Source organism: Chiloscyllium plagiosum, chromosome 6 (genome assembly GCF_004010195.1).
Source record: "Chiloscyllium plagiosum isolate BGI_BamShark_2017 chromosome 6, ASM401019v2, whole genome shotgun sequence".
NCBI lineage: Eukaryota > Metazoa > Chordata > Chondrichthyes > Orectolobiformes > Hemiscylliidae > Chiloscyllium > Chiloscyllium plagiosum.
In genome coordinates, this window is record NC_057715.1 from 85,899,824 (window position 1) to 85,920,449 (window position 20,626).

Here is a 20,626-nt window from a genome sequence, read left to right on the forward strand (position 1 = left end):
ATCATCATTGAACTATGTCATTTATTGGAGAAAAACATATGCTCAGAGCCACTGGGTGGCAAACCCATCCCAATGGCCATCAAAGTCAAAGCTACCCTGAATTTTTAAGCCAGCAACTCATTTCCAAGGAGCAGTTAAGAACTGTGTGACGTCTCTCAATCCTTGGCCTATAAATGCTTCTGGGATGTCAGTGATCCCATTTTCCCTAGATCACTGCCATGACCCTCCCTCATGACATGGCAAATCAAGCATATTGGACAAGATGATTCTCCACCATTTCTGGCTCCCCCCCACATGTAGGACACTACTGACTGCACCCATATTGCATTGAGAGCACTCTATCACCAAACTGTAGAGTTCATCAATTGAAAAAGGCTTTCACTCCATCAATGTCAAACTATATGTGACCATTGATGTCAAAGTGTGGGGATCAAATATATTTAAGAAACTACATCCTTCCAAGTTTCTCTGGTTGCACAATGATGCTTGCTGGGAAACAAGCACTACTCTTTTTCAAAATATGGTGAATGACACTCTTATGACCCCTCAGACTGATATAGTTCAAAGTATGCTTATGCTTCCACCAGAGCCATAGTGGAACAGAGATAAAATATTGATGCTTGATATACTCCATTGGGTCTTGCAATATAGGCATTTCCTCACATTATCATGTGAACAGCCAATGCTGAAACTGACCTTCACCTTTATCATATTGTCTTCTTGCACACAGTCACCTTCTGAAAATGTTGTATTGCATTCTATCTGCACAAACTTTGTAACTTCTCATCATTACTTGCAAATGAGAGCACACAATCTTGATGATGGGTAGAGATCTGAAGTTGGTGTCCCTCCAATTTCAGGCACCTTGATAATCACCAGGAATGCACCAGGAGCTCTTGAGGCTGCAGATGTCAGTAATGATCTGTTGTGAATACCTGAACCTCTTGAGGAACTGTGTGCATCCATATTAAGAGAGCTGATCCTCTGTGGATTTTATGCTGAATGGTGTTCAGCTTCTTCTGGTTGAATCTCCAGTCTCCATTCTCTCTGTCCTGTGGAGCAGTCTGTAGCTGAGGAGAAGCACGTCTGTGGAGGTGCTGGTGTTCCTCCTCCTGCTGTAGTTCAATTGGTGCCATTACTCCTCATGTGTCTCATCTAAAGTATGAGATGGAACTTCAAAATTCTGCCCCCACGCTGTGCTGAAGCCTGGTGGGAGGGAAGGGCAAACATGGATAGCTGAATAACTTCCAAGAGGTTGACAAGTACCTATCAAACACATTCTGTGAAGGAATGCTATGAACAACATTCATCTTGGTCACCGTTGCAGCTAATCAATTTCCCTCTTCAATGCTTCCCAACTTGCCATTCTCACTGAAAAGAAAAGTACCCCACTTAGTACTTGCTCCACTTTATTACTTTTTAAAGACATAATGTTCAGAGCTACAAATAAATAATGGTGTTTACCATAATAAGCTCCCCAGCTTGAAATTGCATTCGTGCTCAGTGTAATCACAGGCATAGTGAGCACAGAAGCTTAAAACTCCAGGAAATATCATCTGATCTCACAAATGAGCTATAAAATGTTAAAGGCCCAATTCTGGTCTTTTTATGTGATGTCTAGACTCTGACCATAATTATCTATATGAACAACTTTTACTTTCATGGTGCAGTTTATTTAGTAAGATTGAGTTGAAACCTTCGAGGAGAAAGTGAGGACTGCAGATGCTGGAAATCAGAGCTGAAAATGTGTTGCTGGAAAAGTGCAGCAGGTCAGCAGCATCCAAGGAACAGGAGAATCGATGTTTCGGGCATGAGCCCTTCTTCAGGAGTTGAAACCTATTGATCTACAATTGAGTTTGACACAGTGGATGTAATCAGAGGCATATACTTGAACCACATCAACTTAGAGATTTAGATTGCATAGCTCTGTGTTGGGACAAATAAAATCAGTACTGAAATTTACAACAATACTGCCAAAAAGTTTCAGATGCTGGCTTGAGACCCTTTTGATATGGCTTTGAAGCATTGATGAGGAAGGGGTCCATAGGTGGTGTAAAGACCCCACAAGAGTGAGAAAGGTGGAGAGCAGAGTAAGGTAATAAGGTTGGATGTGAAATTTTGATTCCCTGATGTGGGGTTGAGATACAGAGATAAAACCAGTGGCAATTTTGTGATGTATCCAGCATTAGATCAGCATGTGGTGGGATGATATGGTAATAAGGAGCATGAACTCTGGCATGAAGCCTTGTGACTTGAAAAGTTAAGTTATTGGTGAAGGGAATCATGGATTGAGTTCAGGGACAATAGTGAAATGGGTCTGGGTTCCAAGGTAAGTTAATTATGTAAATGTAGACCCAATTCAGAGGGCTGAATTTTGTTTTGGTGGAGTGCAGTTTGCTTTGGGTTAGAATTATCATAGAATCATACAGTACAGAAGAGACCCTTTGGCCTATCGTCTTTAACACCAAAGCTACACTAAATCTACTCTAGTCCACCATTGGACAGTAGAACCATGGCACAACCACCTGATGAAGGAGCAGCGCTCCAAAGGCTAGTGCTTCTAAATAAACCTGTTAGACTATAACCTGGTGTTGTATGATTTTTAGCGCTAAAAGTTATGACATTTCATCCAAGTATTTTTTAACGGGTGTCAACTAGTCTCCCAAGCAGGCCACACTCTATGGGCACTGGCCATACTCACCCCACATCCACAGACATTGGCATCCAACATGTGCCAACCTCTAAGAAACTTCATGGCACATCTCTAACACACTTACAGAACACATTTACGCTTCAGCATTGTAAACTGAGCTGCACTGACAACTATCATTGAAATGCTGCAGTAAGGACATTGTGCATTCAGGGATATGCATCAAGCTAATTGGTCTAGCTAGATGCTCACCACATCTCTTTAACAGGCAATGGATGCAGAATCTTTAAATATTTTTAAGGCAGAGATAGACTGTTGATTACCAAGGGGATGAAAGGTTATCAGGGATTTGCAGCAATGTAGAGTTGAGGTTAAAATCAGATCAGCCATGATCTTTTAGAATGGCTGAGCAGGCTGTAAGGGTGGAGTAGCCTTCGCTTGTTTCTCTTTTATATATTTGTATGATATGGAGGTGCCAGAGTTGGACTGGGGTGGATAAAGTTGAAAATCTCACAATACCAGGTTGTAGTCAAACAGGTTTATTTGAAAGTACAAGCTTTCAGAGCACGGCTCCTTCGTCAGATAGCTAGTAGGGCAGAATCATAGGACACAGTATTTATTAACAAAAGATCAAAGTGTCATACAACTGATGCAATGTAATAGACAAAACTAGATGGCTGTTAAGTCTTTAATCACTTAGAATGGGGATGCAGGTTTCGATTGATTCATATGTAAAAAAGTTACTTCTCAGTTCAGACAATGCATTAAAGGTATGAAGTTTGAGTCTATCTGTGTCCCAACCTGGAGTCAGACTGGTTTCATTTCCAGAGTAGGAGTTTATAAAATATCACATGGACTGACTGACTGCCAGATTGTGTCTTCAAATACAAATCTGCAAATGCAAATTCGCCCCTAAGACTAAGATGTGTGTGTCTAGTTGTTCCAGGTAATGTGCATAGTCAGATGTGGTAGAACCAGATGTGAAGGACATATTAGGGGCAGTTAATGATGCATGTTTGAGATACATTGCTGGATCTTAAGGCGAGAATCCCTCCAAGTGTGCGGATGACACAAAGATTGGCCAGGTAGTTGACTGTGAGGAAGATCTCAGGTTATAGGAGGATATAAACAGATTTATCAAAGGGGGTGGATCAGTGGCAGATGGAATTGTTAAAGCTTGTACACCTTCTTCAAAAGGTATCTGAGCTTTCTTTTACGCTTTGACGATTTACTATATCATCAATTATCGGTCCTGTTGAATGCAACTGTGTATTTACTCATTTTGCCATCTACTATTGTGAGGTTCAAAGCCAGTTCCTAGAACATTAGCCTCGGGTTCTGATTTATTAATCTAGTGACATTACCACTATGCCAACACTTTCCTCAACTAGGATTGCTTTCCCTTGATGACTTTAATGTCTGTAAATAGCAATGATGCCTTCTCACAGGCAAATAGATAATTTTGCACTTTTCATGGCCTAATAAACAATATTTGTTCTTTTCCACAACTCTTCAAATAAAATATTATGCCTGCAACCTTAATAAATTCTTGCCATCAGATCTATCATTTAAATTATTGATCTCCCACTCTTATTTCAGTCTCAAATTTTCTCTCTTTCTGTTATACCCTATCTGCTTCTGCTGGATTTTAAACTGGTAACATATGGGTTTTGGTATCTGTGTATGAAAATGTTTGATGACTAACTTGTCAATATTTCTGGACCCATAATTTTATTTTAAAACTAGGATGAAAAAGAGAGATCCTGGGGTACTAATGGGAGTTTGTTTGCATTGAGAGAGTTTAAAGAGCAGATAGAAAAAGCATTGAAGAGGATTTTATTTCGAAGGATCAGGTTTGACTTAGTTACTCCTTAAGTGAAACATCCAAAGGTTGAATACTTTTGATGTCAGTTCACCAAAGTCCTGGTTGTTGTTTGATGTAAGAATGCTGCTCTCCTGAAGTGAGAAGTTCATGCAGAAAAGTTAGAAATACATTATCTCAATGTTGGGATATTAGTTTTGGAAGTTCCAGACCAGAAGTGCTTAGTTAGAACCCTGAATGAATTATTCAAAATTTTGAAGGTTTAAACTCAGATGTTGAATATTAAAGGAAGAGGCTATCAGAATCTCAAGACCTAGAACTGAAAGTAACAATTAAGTGAAACCGACAGATGTGATAGAGAAGGGAATTCTTTTTAGTGTTTGAGTACCATAAATGGATGCTGTTGACGTGGATGGAATATTTTGTTTTCTTCTGTGTTTGGAAATCTTTCAAATTGTGTTGTATGAATTTAACATTGTTTATTTTATTATGTTTTCTTTTCTGTTAGAAGCTTCTATTTAATTACTAAAACTAAAACTGCAGAATTGCTCTCTTGGATATCTACCTCATTAGACAAAAAATACTATCAAACCAAATTTCAATCTGGTATCTGACTTGTCTAGTAATAACATTAACTGGGATTGTAACACTTCTTATACTGACCCTCTGACTGGGAATGCTCTGAGAGATCCTCAATTGCCATTAGAACCTGTAAGTGTCAAGCATGATTTATCTTTAACCCCATTCTTGCCAACAGTGCTTTTGCTGAGTTTCTTCTCACCAGGTCTAAAGCAAAGGCTTTAGCCTGTAGCACTGTTTCTCCTTTGTTGATTTTTCCACAAATTCCTGCTGTTTGCATCTACCCTCTGTCTGCTTGAGTAGTTCTTATAGTGGTAAAGTCTTTAAAGCTATAGACTCACTCGGACTTCTGGAAGCATCACCTGAGTCCAATAGATTTTATTTCACCATCACAGATTTTGGTAATAAACAATAATACTTGATGCTGATCATCATGTGGTATTTGTGGGTGGAAAGATGTCACCAATATCCATCTTTATTGGGTCTCAAAGGCATATTTGGTTTATAGTGACTGAGCAACAACCACATGTAAATCTTTAACAAGAGGTTCTTGCCTTCACAAGAGTAATTTATTTCATGATAGTGATTAAGTACAAATTACGATAACTAGTTAGAAATTGTTACTAAGATTATTGCAAAACATCAATGATAAAACTTTCCATGTTGAGGTCCAGAGTTGTCTTTCCAATTATCTCCAACCAAGACTAAATAACATCATTAGCATCAGTAGAGCATAAAGCAAGAAGGCACCAATAAAATATTGGTTTGGCCTTTGCTGGAATACTCTTCCTAGTTCCAGACACCCAACTTTAGAAAAGATAAAGTTAGAAATCACACAACACCAGGTTATAGTCCAACAGGTTTATTTGGAACCACTAGCTTTTGGAGCGCTGCTCCTTCATCAGGTGGGCAACAACTGCCTGATGAAATGGCGCTCCAAAAGCTAGTGCTTCCAAATAAATGCGTTGGACTATAACCTGGTGTTGTGTGATTTTTAACTTTGTCCACCCCAGTCCAATAGCAGCATCGCCAAGTCTTCGAAAAGATAGGCATTATTAAGTATGTATAGATATTGGAGAAGTTGCAGAAATAATTCATAAGAATGATTTCAGAGGTGAAGAACTTCAGAAATGTGGATAGATTAGAGAAGCTGGGCCTGTTGTTGGAGAAAAGAAGATTAAGTGGAGATTTGACAAAACTGTTCAAAATCTTGAAGGATCAAGCAGACTGATTTATGGTGATTGGTGAAACAAGGAAATGTGACATGAGCAGAAACCTTTTCATGCAGCTATTTTTACAACAAGGAATGCACTGCCTTTGAGTTTGGTGGAGGCAATTTTAAATGAGGCCTTTACTTTACAAGGTAATAGTTCTGAATGAGTAATATTTATGTTATAGGTGCGTAGAATATTCTAGGAGAAAATGAGGACTGCAAATGCTGGAGATCAGAGTCAAAACTGTGGCGCTGGAAAAGCACAGCAGGTCAGGCAGCAGGAGAGTCGATGTTTCAAGCCAAAGGGCATATGCTCGAAATGTCAACTCTCCTGCTTCTCAGATGCTGCCTGGCCTGTTGCGCTTTTAGTGCCACACTGTATGGCCTAGAATGTTCTGCCAGGAGAGGAGGTAGAATGTTGAAGAGGCATTTAGACAGACAATGAATGAGCAGGGAATAGAGAGATATGGACCATGTGCAGGCATCGTGGGCTGAAGGGCCTGTTCCTAAAGGAGAATTTGTGAGAGCAACCTTATCCAGAAACAGAAATTGTTGGCAAAACTCAACCAGTTCTGGTGAAGAATCACCGGGCTTGAAACATTACCTCTGCTTTCTCCCCTCTAATTTTCCACCACCAGTTTCTGTACATTGTTTCAGATCTCCAGCATCTGCAGTTCTTTGTTTCATCACCCAGTATTATATATGCACAAAGATGGCAAAAGCCACAAAACATCAGCAACAGACATCTGGGGAAAATGCTACAACCTTCAAAAGAGAATGTGAAAATTATCTGAAGAGAGAAAGAGAATAAATACAATTAGAGCCGCAGGAAAAGGCGACAGAGTGGGACTGAGTTGTTCTTGCAGAGAGTGGTCATGGACGTAATTGGTGAAATGGTTTCCTTCAGTACTCAAATCATTCTGTGATTCAACTGGGCTAATACAAGGATATCCTCAGGCCAGAGAGGAAAGGAGACAAACAGACCAGCCTCCTGCTGATAGCTGCTATTCTATAACTCCACTTAATAGGTCATTTACATGTGCTGACATTTATGATGATAGAATCTGGCTGGTCTGCAATGTCAACTATGAATAAATACTTGCTACCATGGCTTATACAAGAATATCAGCAATAGTCAGTGCCTGCAAGTGAAGAAAATAAAATAAAATTTGAAAAGGAAAACATTTAAATCATTTTGCTCTTTAATGTGTAGATAAAATCATTTTCAGTGATGACACTTGTCAAACAGGTTGTTCCTTTTTGTAACAGTTTGTGATCTTTGCATTTTGTACATCCTGATTGCATTATTACTTCACTGAGATCCTTTACATATTTCAATAATTTACTATTTACTCTTGACAGTGAGCTGTCTTTCACAGAGCAGGTCTTTAAGTGAAAAATTTCAGTGAATTATTCTCTTTTCTTTCTCTTTAGAATTTGCAATGCCAGAAACAATCCTTCACAATCCTAATTGTCCAGTTGGATTTTTTCCATGTGGCAATCTCTCAGTCTGTATACCGCAGTCATCACATTGCAATAAAGTTAAAGACTGTGAAAATGGAGCTGATGAGGAAGATTGTGGTAATGTACTTTTGATAATCTAAAATGGAATAGTACATCAAGCCTGTTATTTACATTGCATTTAATTCCAGTTTAAGAAAAAGCTTTGAGGAACAATTACAATAATTTGACGTTACTTTTTTTTTTGATTAACTGCTTATTCAGTGGAAGTTGTTGCAAAATTGCAAGATCCTACAAATGGTATATTTACTCAGCACAGGATGAATATAGTACAATTTCTTATTTATCCACTTGTCACCCCTTCTCCCATAAATTTTATCGAAGCAGAAAATTGTGAAGTCAATTTAACTGTCTTTAACTGATAGCCCCCTTCGTTGTTGAAAACTTATCTTTTCACAATGAATTCTGAATATAATTCTGTCCATGCATGCCTTTACAACAATGATTTAGAATTATATTAAACAGCTTTAAAATCTAAACCATTATCTCCAGATTTTGATTATACATGCTATTGAAGAACTAGTGTCTATTGGGTCTCGGAATGGATTCCATTAAGGAATGGTAGAGTCATAGAGACTTGCAGCATGGAAACAGACCATTTGGCCCAACCTGACCATGCCAACCTGGTTACCCAATCTGAACGAGTCCCACTTGCCTGCATTTGCTTTCATGCTGAATCATCACGGATTCACTGTGAATTAATACCTATAAAGTATAATGGCTTAGATCTTCCATTAGGAAGACAGTCGTTGCAGAAGCATAAACTAGAAGTTCTTGTCAGGACCATATGGAACTCACAATACACTTAACTCCACAGGACTTGCCCAGGAAATTGAAAATTTCAATTGGCAATTATCTGGCATCTGAAGCTTTCCAAATAAAAGTTCCTGAACCTTGACTTATAGAGTTGGAGATTTTCGAAGATTTGTTCTTACTTGCCATATTGGTCAGGCAGGGCATGTTAGAGAAAGATAAACTTACTCTAATTCCTGGCTAATAATGAAATTGAGCCCCAAGTCCCCACTAAAGCCAATCCCTGACGACCCGCTTGACCATCCCAGACAGCCAACAATTCCCCAACCAATTCCATAATACCTACCATTCACCTTGCTTCACTAAAGGGCATTAGTGAACCAGATGACTTTTTATGACAATGGTTGCATATTTGCAAACAGACAATCTTATTTTTTTATTCCAGATTTTTTTTTACTTTCAAATTCAACAGGGTTCTTTTTATTCTCTAATGGGACATGAGCATTGCCGACTGGACCAGCATTTATGGCCCACTCCTAGTTGCCCTTGAGAAGCTTATGGAGAGCTTCTGTCTTGAACTGCTGCGGTAGGTAGATGCATAATGTTATTAGGGATGGAATTCCAGGATTTTGACCCAGCAACAGTGAAGGCTTGTATACCCTTGAGTTTCGAAGATTGAGAGGGGATCTGATTGAGATGTATAAGATTATGAAAGGATTGGACACTCTGGCAATAGGAAACATATTTCCACTGATGGGTGAGTGCCGAACCAGAGGACACAGCTTAAAAATACGGGGTAGACCATTTAGGACAGAGCTCAGGAGAAACCTCTTCACCCAGAGAGTGGTGGCTGTGTGGAATGCTCTGCCCCAGAGGACAGTGGAGGCCCACTCTCTGGATTCATTTAAGAAAGAGTTGGATAGAGCTCACAAGGATCGTGGGATCAAGGGTTATGGGGATAAGGCAGGAACAGGATACTGATTAAAGATGATCAGCCATGATCATATTGAATGGTGGTGCAGGCTCGAAGGGCTGAATGGCCTACTCCTGCACCTATTGTCTATTGTCTATAAGATATGGCAATGTGTTTCCACGTAAGGATGGTGAATGGCTTGGAGGGGAACTTGAAGATGGTGGTGTTCCTGTTTCTTTGCTGCCCTTATTCTTCTATTTGGAAGTGGTTGTGGATTTGGAAGATGGTATATGAGGATCTTTGAATTTCTGCATTGCATCTTTTAGGTAGTACACAATGCTCTTACTGAGCATCAGTGGTGGAGGGAGTTGGTGTTTGTGGCAGTGGTGTCAATCAAGTGGGTTGCGTTGTCCTGGATGGTGTCATCACACTCAATGTGTGCCTAGTAGATGGTGGACAGGCTTTGGGGAGTCAGGACATGAGTTACTCGCCATAGTATTCCTAGGTCCTGACCTGCTCCTGTAGCCACTGTATTTATGCAGTTAAGCCAGTTCAGTTTCTGGTCAATGGTAACCCACAGGATGTTAATGGTGGGGATTCAGTGATGGCAACACCATTGAATGGCAAGGGGCAGTGGTTTGAATGTCTCTTATTGGAAATTGTCATTGCCTGGCATTTGTGTGGCATGAATGTTATTTGCCAATTGTCAGCCCAAGCCTGGATATGGGACAGATCTTTTTGCATTTGAACGTGGGCTGCTTCAGTATCTGAGGAGTTGCAAATGATGCTGAATATTATGCAATAATTGGTGAATATTCCCACTTCTGACCTTATGATGGAGGGAAGGTCATTGATGAAACAGCTGAAGATAGTTACACCTAGGACACTACCAGCGGAACTCCTGCAACGATGTCCTGGAGCTGAGATAGCTAACCTCCAACAACCACAGCTATCTTCCAATGCCAGGTATGACTCCAACCAGCTGACACTTTGTCCCCTGATACTTATCGATCAGTTTTGCTGGGCTCCTTGATGCCACAGTTGATTGAATGTGCCCTTGATATCTCACCTTGCCATCCTAAAAATGAACCATTTATCTCAACTCTGTCTTCAATTAATTAGCCAATCCTCTTACCAAAGTGGTATAGTACCCTGACACCATGAGCTGTTGTTTAGTAACCTAATGTGCAGTATCTTGTGTGATTTACTGCTCAGTAGTCCTCCATCTAGGGGGTGCGTTTCCTGCTAAATGGTACCAGCAGCGTATGCAGTGACACACTGCTTGTGCAGCAAGCAGACTGCCAGGTCTCCAACTCTTCGGGGATCGGTTATCAATTAGGTTCTTGGAGGTACTTCTCAGTCAGGAAATCCCAGCACAGTAAGTCGAGGGCAATCTCCCATGCTAGTCTGGGGATTGACCATGTGAGTCACCAAGTCAGGGTGTTTTTGGTTAGGGGTCTGTGTCTCTGCAATACAGGGAGGGGGCCATGTCAGTCCATTTGGTGCATAGTGGCCAGTCCAGGAAGAGTAAGAATGTGGTCAGGAAGGTGTACAGGTCCCAGTCAACGTTTTGGGCACGTTTTGCCAACAGATGTTCAGTCGATGTTGCAGGCTACGGTTAGTTCCTTGGGTTGCAGTTTCAGAAACTATGGAGGGAAAAGGGTAAAAAGGATTGATGGGGTAGGGTAAGAAATAGATACTGAAGCCCTGTCGCTGAGTTTGACAATTTGAGACTGGGGGCTGCAGGCTCTGGGCACGGGTGCAATATAATTTGAACATGGGTGGGGAGGTAACTGGATTTTGATGGGGGTCAATTGTAAGACATGGCTGGGAAAGGTTTAGTGAGAGAGAAAGTGTGTGTCATCAATAGTCAGTTGTACCCTGACTTCAAGGCGGGCCCACAAATGACAATACCAGATATGTTCATTGCAGGCGTAAGTTTAGGGTGAGAGGGGAAAGATGTAAAGGGACCTAATGGGCAACTTTTCATGCAGAGGGTGGTGCGTGTATGGAATGAGCTGCAGAGGAAGTGGTGGAGGCGGGGACAATTACATCATTTAAAAGGCATTTGGATGGCTGTATGAACAGGAAGGATTTGGAGGGATATGGGTCAATTGCTGGCAAATAGAACTAGATTAATTGAGGATATCTGGTCGGCATGGATATGTTGGACTGAAGGGTCTGTTTCTGTGCTGTACAGCTCAATGATTCTATATGCATGGTGCTGGGCAAGAGGGATAGATAGGCACAAACAGATGTAGAAGTGTCAAGTAGGGAACTTGTAGAAGTGTGAATCCTATGGAGTTGACAGGATGGACTACTCGGAGGGGGACATATGAGGACTCACTGATATGGTCAGACTGAGGCCATGGGCCATGGGAAGAGGAGTGCTAGTTGTCACCTTCTGTTGTGCTGGAAATTGAAAATGCACAATGACCATACTTGGAGTGGGTGAGGCAAGTAACTTGACCTTTGAGGGAGACGGGCGCATACCACTCAGAGGGCTTTTAAAGGGGAGCAATGTATGTCATGTGCCCCTAAAAGGTCTAGTGCATAGTCATGTAGAATGCATACTCCCTAGTCGCTCTGCACTATTGACCCTCTCCGAAGGTGGTGAAAGTGAGTACTTCATTTTTTTGATGGAAGGTGAGGTTGATGAAGGGCTTTTGTCCAAAAAATTGATTGTCCTGCTCCTCGGATGCTGCCTGACTGGCTGTACTTTTCCAGCACTACACTCTGAAGGTGGTTCCTCCCTGGCATGCTTTTCAGAGTGTCGGTGTGGACTCATTGGGCCAAATGGCCTATTTCCACACTGTAGGGATTCTATGGAATTAGCAGTTGCTTGTCAATTCTTTGGCAGTTACACCTTAAGAGATTTAAAGGGATCATCTGAGAGGGCCATTGGTGCCAGCAGCCCTCAAAACCATGTGGACACTTTGTTCCCCCAATTATAGCTGGTATTGGTAGACCTGTGCACAAACCTCACCCCAAGAAGCTTCTTGTTTGGCCACAACCTGCTGCCAAATGGTGTGACAATATATTGAACACCTACATCGAGAGACTCGGGAGCAGGTAAAACTACCTGTTTCTGTCTTTCTGTCCTGTCTTTGGACTGGTATCCATTGAGCAGTGAATTGTTGTGGGAAGGGCATGTGGAAAGAATGTTTCCTCTTGCAGGAGAATCCAGAATGAGGAACACTGTTTCAAAGTAAAGGGTCGCCCATTTAAAACCGAGAGGAGGAGAAAGTATGTCACAGAGGGCACAAATACCTTGGAACTCTCTTAATCAAAAAACTATGGAAGTAGAGTCTTTAAATATTTTTAAGAGATAGATGGATTCTTAAGAAGCAAGATAGGAAAGCTCAGAAATATGGAATGATCAGATCAATCATGATCTTATTAAATGGCGCAGCAGAATGAGCGACCAACTCCTGTATCTAGTTTATATGTATATGTTCATGTGGCGACTATTGTCTTGTACTTTTATTTCCTTCTCATGAACACCCAGGTCACATTGAATAGAGGGAACGTAGAGTAATCAAATCTAGCCAAACAGATTGTTCCATTTACAAAAAGTCCCTGACCATCATTTCACCATCCAACTCAAACCTACTGAATCACACATTAACTATGTATGAATGCAGCCAAACATCACGAGAAAAGAACAAACACTTAATTGAAAATTAATCAACATGCTTCCTAACTCACAGATGTGAAAATCACTCATGTGACGCCAGGTTTGACTAATTTGTCTTTTAAGATTTCTTTTGGTTACGTTGGCTTGCTACCAGTTATGTTGGAGTCAGGCTGTTAACCTTTATACCACTTTACCTGGCATGATTTTGGCCAGGCATCCTCTGATCAACTGAGGCCAAAACAGCACTGATGTAGTGGCTCTCCTGCACAATGGCAGAAGCTCAGCTGTTGACATTTTGGACACACTTGACTTAATGACAAAGGGATTAGGAGAATTTGTCCCATGAGAATCACTTTGAATTGCTTCCTAATGGTTTCAGTTTATCCATCACTATGAGATCCATTTTGTCTTTCTGCTTTCCTAAGAAATCAAGACCTGCATTTGACTCCAGTCTCCTCATTCCCCTCTCATCATGCTTTGGACACCTGAGCACAAAGTCATGATTAAATGCAGGTCAAAATGCACACCCAGTATATCAGCAGGGTGCTTCTGGGTTTAGCTCTCCACAATAGTTTTTTTAAAATTCATTCATGGGATACTAGGCCAGCATTTATAAGGCTGTATAATGTTCTGGTCAGGCTGCATTTGGAATATTATGAGCAGTTTTGGGCTCTGTATCTGATGAAGCATGTACTGGTATTGGAGGCGATCCAGAGGAAGTTTACAACAGTGATTCCAGGGATGAAGGGCTTGTGATTTGAGGAGCAGTTGAGGACTCTAGGATAGTACTCAATGGAGTTTAGAAGGATGAGGGGAAGTGTCTTGTTGTAACTTACTGTATACTGAGAGGCCTGGATAGGTTGGACATGGCGAAGATGTTTTCCATTTGTATGAGAGACTAGGACCTGAGGGCACAGCCTAAGGATGAAGAAATGACTTTTTAGAAATGAGATGAGTCGTACAGTTATAGAGTCAAGGAGATGTATAGCATGGAAACATGCTGGCCTGAAATCCTGAACTGATCCAGTCCCATTTGCCAGCATTTGGCCCATATCCCTCAAAACCCTTTCTATTCATGAATTCATTCAGATTCCTATCTGGAAACTCAATCATATTTCCACATACCTCTCACTGTCAGTTCAGCTTCTGCTACCTAATTGACAATTCCTAGACTTGTCTTCAGACTGGGGCTTAGTCTGTAGTTCACTTCCAACACATCTTAGAGAGCCAGTGGCTCTGTCTGCCTCAGTCTCTAACAGGAGGTCCTGCGACTGTGATGTACTCACTATTGTGTGGATCCTGTGGAGCTGACACTCAGACATACTCATTGAACTGTGTGTACTTGTGCTGTGTTATCTACAGAACAAGGATATGACAAGGCACTTTCTGAGGTTTTATCTCCTCAGAGGCTATTGATGGTCCCTTGGACTAGCAACTGTATTCACTGATGTTTGTTCTGTGATGGAGTAAAATGAGGAAAATCTGAGGCAAGTTTGGAGAGACCCACTACCTCAAAACTGGTACTGGTACCATTGGCAGCATTCAACATTGAGATTCCCTTCCTCCCTGAATTGTGCAAGCTTTCAAAATTAAAAAAACTTCAATGCCAATTTCCAGCCAACTTCCCCAGTTTCAAACACACTCCTAATACTACTTCCTTCAGCAGTTTTGCATGAGAAAGACATGCATCCTTGGAATTTCACCACGCACAGGAGGCTTCCAGGAATCTTTGTAATAGTTCAAAGGATTTAATCCTTAAATTAACAGATTTAAGGATTACCTGGGTGGCTGTGACCAATGCTTGGTTCATGGTGTGGCCTCTCCGGCTGTTCTGCCTTTCAGCTCTTCCTGGCTGTGCTGCCATCATTCTCCTCAGTGATTGGCAGGTTTCCAATCAGGCGGCCTTTAATTAGCCACTAGACAAGTTAAAAAGCAGGCGGCACTGCTAGGCTAAACTCCCACCCAGGACCAAGCCGCATTAAACTCAACCCTGTTGTATGTTTATGTTTCTATCTTCAATGATTCTAAAGGGTTAAGAAAATCAAAGTTGAGAAATACTATTGAAATTCACCTAGTATATTAACTCAGGCATTGTTAGTGTTTAATTTCAATTACACTAATATGTTTGTTCTTACCTTCCTTGTTAAGTTATTGTAAATGTATGATATAGATATATATTATGAATAAATGTATTTAAGCAAGATTCTTTTTTGAATATATGTTCTAAATTCATTTTAACTAATTTCCTTTTCTATCTTCTTGTCCAAATTCTTAGCTAACCTCAGCGTAATCAATTGATAGCTTATAATTTTGATTTTAATCCGGGAAAAACAAATATGTTATTATGGCAACTTCAAATGCAAATTTGTATCTAAAAGTTATTGAAGAGTTTTCTGTTATCATTCTAGATGATAATACTGGCCTAGCAGGTGTACTTGAAAACCTTCTCACTCCAACTCACAATGAAAACATGTCAGAAGATTGCTGTAAGTGATTTAGATTTTAGTCTTAAACATCAGTTCTCAAAAGAACTATCTACCACTTCCTTACGTGTGTTTGTTTTTAACCCAGTGAATCTAGAATCTTATTTCAGATATTAAATTTTGGCAATCATTCCAATGTCAGAAGTTAATTAAATGCATTTTCCATAGACCAATTCTGCTTTTCTTTAATCCCAGCCCTGGAGATTGGATCCTTTAAATATTTGGGCAGGCACCGACATATGCAACAAAGTAATAAACACATTTGACCCACTGAGGAAATGTAATCTCACAGTACCATTCAAGATCCAGGAGGAAATGTAAGTGGCCATTTGGGCTGAAGAGAAGATTAAAAAGTAAATTATGTTCTTAAGTGATCACCTTAGGCAGAGAGATCAATTGCTATTTTCTTTTTTATTTTGAGGCTGACTTCAAGCTCATATATCTCTCACTGAGCCAATGAAGGACACTTCAGGTAGTATTTCCCAGGAAGAACTGGGAACATACTAATATGGTAGTAATTCCACTTGAAGATAATTTTGCTAGCACATTCGTAAGTATAATTTCTAATCTCTTTTTAAACAATAATCCTGATTATAGGACCACTCCATAGAACTTCACATATCCTAAATTTCACGAAGAAATGAATGGAGCAGTTTACTTGTGAGATGTCTACTTGCTAATCCAAAGAAATATTTTTTCCCCTCAATAGTCAGTTGATTTCTTATTTTGGGCTAAATCATTCTGTTCAAACCATGTATAAAGCAGAAACTAAGATTTTAAAATACTTATGATAGAAAAGAGCATCTATGGTAATAGGACTTTGTGGGGTTAAGAAATCAAATTTAGTTTTAAATTTAGTGCAGACAATTTTCAGGCGTCTAATTCCATGGGGATTTGACAAACACTTTAGGTCCCACTGGCTATCTCATGAAATCCATTCAATAGCCAACAAATTATTAGCCAGCAATCCTTATTTCCATGTTGTTAGCAAGCTGTTCATGCATTTTGAACAGGTCACCAATCAGAGATAGATGGAAATCTTGTGTTTAGATCATGAATCTATTAATAAAAGAATGAAGGAAAAGCAATTTTGGGGATTGACTGAGGATCATAAGTTGATTTTTCTTGAGTGTTTTAACAGATCCCTTTTAAAACTATTGAGATTTCAAAGTGATTTAAGTCTTGTTTATTGTGAATGTGTCACGCTGCTTCAATGCTTGTTATCCCTGAATGGAGTGTTTGTAATGCACTGTCTGCCAATTGTTGTGTAAAAATTATTATTACTCGCATATGACTTTAATTTAGAAATAGTTATATAAAATAATTTAAAATAGAATCACAGAATTGTTACAACACTGAAAGATACCTTTTGGCGAGTGAGTCTGCACCAGCTCCCCACATTAGCAGTTCACCCGAGTACCATTTTCCTACCTTCAACCTGTAACCTTGCACATTCTTCCTTTTCAGTTAACAGTCCAATTTCCTTTTGAATCCCCCAGTTGAACAAAACTGTCAGGCAGTGGAAAGGTTTCTCCTCATTTCATTTTTGCTTCTTTAGCTAATTACTTTGAAACTGTGTCCTCTCATTCTCAATCTTTGCATGAATTGGAAAGTGTTTCTCTTTATCTAGTCTGTCCAGGTGCCTCATGATTTGAAAACCTGTCAAACCTCCACTTGGGCTTCTATGTTCTGATTAAAACAACCCCAACTTCTCCAATTCATATTGATATGTGAAGTGCTTGATTTCTGTAGTAGTTCTCATGAATCTTATCTGAACACTGTCCAATGTCTTCACATCTTCAGTGATCAGAACTAGATGCAGTACCTCAATTGAGGCCAAACTAATATCATGTACAAGTTCTAAGGAGTGGCTCAAAGAATTTCATAGCAGTTTAATTAGACATAAAAAGACAATGAACCAAGGAGATTCTTGGACAGATGACCAAAAATGTGACTAAGGACACAGAGATAGGCCTTAAAGGAGGAGAAAGATGTAGTAACGTTAAGGAAAGCAATTCCAGAACTTGAGGCATATACAGTTGAATGCATGGTCATCAATGTTCATAGAAAATTGAACATGATGTATGCAAGAGAGCAGAATTGGAAAATACAGAGTTCCTGAATGGATGTGGGGAAAGGTGGTGGTGGGCAGTTTTTAAATATTGAATAAAACTTTTGCCAGTCTCGGTGGGAATCTGTCAGTCCATTTCAAGATCCACCCAAAAACTCAATCTGGTTAACCAGTGGGACTTCTTAAAGACAGTTGAATGCCTTGCCATATTGTGCTACATTAAATAGACAGACAAAAATAATCTTCTAGTGCAGTTTAATTTAATTGGACTGAGAATCCCTACACGAGTCAGCCACATTTTAGGTTAGAGTGGTGCTGGAAAAGCACAGCAGTTCAGGCAGCATCCGAGGAGCAGTAAAACCAACGTTTCAGGCAAAAGCCCTTCGTTCCGAGGCGGAAGATGAGGCGTTCTTCCTCCAGGCGTCGGGTAGTGAGGGAGCGGTGGTGAAGGAGGCCCAGAGTGGGAGGGGGAGTTGAATGTTGGGCCACAAGGTGGTGTGGTTGATTGGTGCGGGTGTCCCAGAGATGTTCCCTAAAGCGCTCTGCTAGGAGGCGTCCAGTCTCCCCAATAAAGAGGAGACAGCATCGGGAGCAACAGATAGAATAAGTGATATTGGTAGATGTGTAGGTAAAACTTTGATGGATGTGGAAGGCTCCTTTAGGGCCTTGGATGGAGGTGAGGGAGGAGGTGTGGGCACAGGTTTTGCAATTCCTGCGGTGGCAGGGGAAGGTGCCAGGACAGGAGGATGGGTTGTAGCGGGGCATAGACCTGACCAGGTAGTCACGGAGGGAATGGTCTTTGCGGAAGGCGGAAAGGGGTGGGGAGGGAAATATATCCCTGGTGGTGGGGTCCGTTTGGAGGTGGCGGAAATGTCTGCGGATGATTTGGTTTATGCAAAGGTTGATAGGGTGGAAGGTGAGCACCAGGGGCATTCTGTCCTTGTTATAGTTGGAGGGGTGGGGTCTGAGGGCGGAGAAGCGGGATGTGGACGAGATGCGTTGGAGAGCATCTTTAACCAAGTGGGAAGGAAAATTGCAATCTCTAAAGAAGAAGGCCATCTGCTGTGTTCTGTGGTGGAACTGGTCCTCCTGGGAGCAGATATGGTGGAGATGGAGGAATTGGGAATATGGGATGGCATTTTTGCAGGAGGTAGGGTGGGAAGAGGTGTAATCCAGGTAGCTGTGGGAGTCGGTGGGTTTGTAATAAATGTTGGCGTCAAGTCGGTCATCATTAATGGAGATGGAGAGGTCCAGGAAGGGGAGGGAGGTGTCAGAGATGGTCCAGGTAAATTTAAGGTCAGGGTGGAATGTGTTGGTGAAGTTGATGAATTGCTCAACCTCCTCGCAGGAGCATGACATGGCGCCAATGCAGTCATCAATGTAGCAGAGGAAGAGGTGGGGAGTGGTGCCGGTGTAATTACGGAAGATGAACTGTTCTACGTAACCAACAAAGAGACAGGCATGGCTGAGGCCCATACGGGTGCCCATGGCCACCTCTTTGGTCTGGAGGAAGTGGGAGGATTCAAAGGAGAAATTGTTAAGGTTGAGGACCAGTTCGGCCAAACGAATGAGAGAGTCGGTGGAAGGGTAACTGTTGGGGACATTGGAATAGGAAGAAACGGAGGGCTTGGAGGCCCTGGTCATGGAGGATGGAGTTGTAGAGGGATTGGATATCCATGGTGAAGATGAGGCATTTGGGGCCAGGAAAATGGAAGTTTTGGAGGAGGTGGAGTGCGTGGGCGGTGTCTCGAATGTATGTGGGGAGTTCCTGGACTAGGGGGGATAGGACAGTGTCGAGGTAGGTAGAAATGAGTTCAGTGGGGCAGGAGCATGCTGAGACAATGGGTCGGCCAGGGTGGTCAGGCTTGTGGATCTTGGGAAGGAGGTAGAACCGGGCAGTGCGGGGTTCCCGTACTATGTGGTTGGAAGCATCCGCCCACGCATCAATGAATTTAATACTCACCGTGACGTCAAACACTTCTTCCGCCACCTCCGCCCCCGAGCTTACTTTCACAATCAGGACTTCTGCCCACCTTCCGAAGAGCCCCTCGCCCACCTCCAACACACTGCATCCACCTGGACACCCCGTGCCTACCTATTACCCGCCCTCGACCTTTTCATCTCCAACTGCCATCGGGACATTAACCGCCTCAACCTGTCTACCCCTCTCCCCCATTCCAACCTCTCATCCTCACAACGCACAGCCCTCCAATCTCTCTGCTTCAATCCCGACCTCACCATCAAGCCAGCAGATAAAGGGGGTGCAGTGGTAGTCTGGCGCACAGACCTCTACACCGCTGAAGCCAGACGCCAACTCGAGGACACCACTTCCTACCGCCCCCTCGACCATGACTCCACCCCCCATCACCAAACCATCATTTCCCAGACCATACAGAACCTCATCACCTTGGGAGATCTCCCATCCACAGCTTCCAACCTCAGAGTCCGGGAACCCCGCACTGCCCGGTTCTACTTCCTTTCCAAGATCCACAAGCCTGACCACCCTGGCTGACCCATTGTCTCAGCATGCTCCTGCCCCACTGAACTCATTTCTACCTACCTCGACACTGTCCTATCCCCCCTAGTCCAGGAACTCCCCACATACATTCGAGACACCACCCACTCCCTCCACCTCCTCCAAGACTTCCGTTTCCCCGGCCCCCAACGCCTCATCTTCACCATGGATATCCAGTCCCTCTACACCTCCATCCGACATGACCAGGGCCTCCAAGCCCTCCGTTCTTCCTCTCCCGATGTCCCCAACAGTATCCTTCCACCGACTCTCTCATTCGTCCTCACCCTTCACAATTTCTCCTTTGAATCCTCCCACTTCCTCCAGACCAAAGGGGTCACCGTGGGCACCCGTATGGGCCCCAGCTATGCCTGTCTCTTTGTTGGCTACATAGAACAGTCCATCTTCTGTTATTACACCGGCACCACTCCCCACCTCTTCCTCTGCTACATTGATGACTGCATTGGCGCCA

The 20,626-nt window shown here is 42.0% G+C and overlaps 1 protein-coding gene across 3 annotated transcripts in view; it reads left to right on the forward strand.

The window, feature by feature from the left end:
• LOC122550791 (relaxin receptor 2-like) overlaps positions 1 to 20,626 on the forward strand; it is a 158,833-nt gene that overhangs the window by 24,399 nt on the left and 113,808 nt on the right. For all 3 annotated transcript variants that reach the window (XM_043692054.1, XM_043692055.1, XM_043692056.1), the window contains exons 2-3: positions 7,699 to 7,845; positions 15,497 to 15,574. In XM_043692054.1, the coding sequence (XP_043547989.1) occupies positions 7,699 to 7,845; positions 15,497 to 15,574 (225 nt within the window). The remainder of the gene's footprint in view (positions 1 to 7,698; positions 7,846 to 15,496; positions 15,575 to 20,626) is intronic.